At 38.5% G+C, this 2,792-nt stretch overlaps 1 protein-coding gene across 1 annotated transcript in view; it reads left to right on the top strand.

Annotated features, from left to right (window-relative positions):
• The window catches only part of LOC109962179 (heat shock protein HSP 90-alpha 1-like), an 8,141-nt gene extending 5,889 nt beyond the window's left edge, over positions 1–2,252 (top strand). Inside the window, exons 2-8 of the mRNA XM_020603654.1 lie at positions 4–273; positions 376–541; positions 671–861; positions 972–1,119; positions 1,209–1,477; positions 1,597–1,930; positions 2,014–2,252. Of these exons, the coding sequence (XP_020459310.1) occupies positions 4–273; positions 376–541; positions 671–861; positions 972–1,119; positions 1,209–1,477; positions 1,597–1,930; positions 2,014–2,123 (1,488 nt within the window). The 3' untranslated portion in view covers positions 2,124–2,252. The remainder of the gene's footprint in view (positions 1–3; positions 274–375; positions 542–670; positions 862–971; positions 1,120–1,208; positions 1,478–1,596; positions 1,931–2,013) is intronic.
• Positions 2,253–2,792: the final 540 nt, after the last annotated feature.

Below are 2,792 nucleotides of genomic sequence, written 5' to 3'. Positions count from 1 at the left end.
GAGGAGGGGGAAAAGGAAGAAGAAGTTGAGAAAGATGCTGCTGAGAACAAGGACAAACTGAAGATTGAAGATGTGGGCTCTGATGAGGATGAGGATACAAAGGAAAGCACGAACAAGAGGAAGAAGAAGGTCAAGGAAAAGCGCATTGATGCTCAGGAGCTGAACAAGACCAAGCCTATCTGGACCCGCAACCCAGATGACATCACCAATGAAGAGTATGGTGAGTTCTACAAGAGTCTCACCAATGACTGGGAGGACCATCTGGCTGTCAAGGTAAGCTAAATATACCAAAACCACCCAAACACAGCTTTGCAAATATTATTATCACAGAATATTTTAAAATAATAAATTCTTTCTTTGCTATTATCTCTGCAGCATTTCTCTGTGGAAGGTCAGCTGGAGTTTCGTGCCCTGCTCTTTGTGCCAAGAAGAGCGGCATTTGACCTCTTTGAAAACAAAAAAAAGCGAAACAACATCAAGCTGTATGTGCGCAGGGTTTTCATCATGGACAACTGTGAGGAGCTGATTCCAGAGTACCTCAGTACGTAAGATATTATTAGTATAAATGACTTAAAATCATAACTCGTGGTAAAATTATCTTATTGTACCTTTAAGAAATTAATTTTTGTCTAGCTCTGGATTGCTAAGCAGTTTTTTCATTTATGTTCAGACTTCATCAAAGGCGTGGTGGACTCTGAGGATCTGCCTCTGAACATCTCCAGAGAGATGCTGCAGCAGAGCAAGATCCTGAAGGTCATTCGCAAGAACCTGGTCAAGAAGTGTCTGGAACTGTTCACTGAGCTGTCTGAGGACAAGGACAACTACAAGAAATTCTACGAGCAGTTCTCAAAGAATATTAAAGTAGGTCAAACCATTTTAATTCATTTTTTAGTCTTAAACCTTCAAATGAAATATATGAATATCATTTAAAATGAACTTCAATATTAGTAACACATTATTTCATGTTTCAGCTTGGCATCCATGAAGACTCCCAGAACAGGAAGAAGCTGTCTGAGCTGCTGCGCTACTACACATCAGCCTCTGGAGATGAGATGGTGTCTCTGAAGGACTATGTTTCTCGAATGAAGGATAACCAGAAACACATCTACTACATCACAGGTTAGGTTTCATTCTTTCTTTTTTTTTTTTTAGTTTTTCTTAAAAGTTAATTCACAAATGATTCAATAAATTCAAATTATCTTTTACAGGTGAGACCAAAGAGCAAGTAGCTAATTCTGCTTTTGTGGAACGCCTTCGCAAAGCCGGCCTGGAGGTTGTTTACATGATTGAGCCTATTGATGAGTACTGTGTCCAGCAGCTGAAGGAATATGATGGCAAGAACCTGCTTTCAGTGACAAAAGAAGGCCTGGAGCTTCCTGAGGATGAAGAAGAGAAGAAGAAGCAGGAGGACCTCAAAAATAAATTTGAGAATCTTTGCAAGATCATGAAGGACATCCTTGACAAAAAGATTGAAAAGGTAATTGGAAATGTCAATAATTTGCTCATCCAGTTTAAAAGGTTCATTATTTTTATGCTAATATAGCATGATAACTTTAGTTTGATTGTGATAATAATATAGCATTTCATTACTGACAGGTTGTAGTCTCCAACCGCCTAGTGGCTTCACCCTGCTGCATTGTCACCAGCACTTATGGCTGGACAGCCAACATGGAGAGGATTATGAAGTCTCAAGCACTAAGAGATAACTCCACCATGGGCTACATGACAGCTAAGAAGCACCTTGAGATCAACCCTGTACATCCAATCATTGAGTCCTTGAGGGAAAAGGCAGAAGCTGACAAGAACGATAAGGCTGTGAAAGACCTGGTCATCCTCCTGTTTGAGACTGCCCTGCTGTCCTCAGGATTTACACTGGAGGACCCACAGACACACGCCAACCGCATCTATAGAATGATCAAGCTGGGTCTTGGTGAGTGTTTTTCTCCATGACACTACAGACATTACAAGGATTCGTCATATACCTTGTTTGCTAATGAATGCATTCATTTACAGGCATTGACGATGATGATTCTGCAATTGAAGACCTCATTCAGCCTGTTGATGAAGACATGCCCATCTTGGAAGGAGAAGATGACACATCAAGAATGGAGGAAGTTGACTAAAACATTTGGTGAACTCTTCTCTGCTTTCTTAATTATTTTTGTAAGATACATTGCTTCTTTAAATCAATGTTTAATTGAAACATAACTCCACTTTCTTAAATAGTGTTAGTTTTTTTATGTATTTAATGTAGGCCAGTGTGGCTCAGTCTACATTGTATCAGCTGCTTATATAAAATCACAGACAACAATTAATAACATTATATAAACTCTGAGAATTTGACTTGTTTCTGTTTTTGTAACTATTACATTTTTAATGAAATACATTCAAATTTGTAATTAAATATATTCAGAAATAAGATCTCTTTTACTGAGTCATTTGCATATGCTTGAATTTCATCATTTTGTTTGGCGCCTGCAAAGTAATAATGGTTGAAAGAAGATATAACTACAGGGGGGTTGCAAATGAAGTAACTTTCATTCACCAACCTCGTCCTTTGTTTAATACGATGTTCTGGAAATTTCAGTGAATAATGCTGCATGGACCATTGTAATTGCTGCTTCCTCACTCCTCCCTTTCCCTGCTCAGCCTACCATATTTTAGTCCCGCCTTCTCCAGCCAATAGCTGATAGAAAGGCGTGAACATGTTGTGATTGACATGCACAGAAAGAAATATAAAGTCATGTGAGATAAACCTATCAACATAAACTTTTAAAATTGAAAATACTGAC

Source organism: Monopterus albus, unplaced genomic scaffold (assembly GCF_001952655.1).
Source record: "Monopterus albus unplaced genomic scaffold, M_albus_1.0 scaffold62.1, whole genome shotgun sequence".
Taxonomy (NCBI): Eukaryota; Metazoa; Chordata; class Actinopteri; order Synbranchiformes; family Synbranchidae; genus Monopterus; species Monopterus albus.
This window is presented reverse-complemented; position numbering and strand designations above follow the sequence as displayed.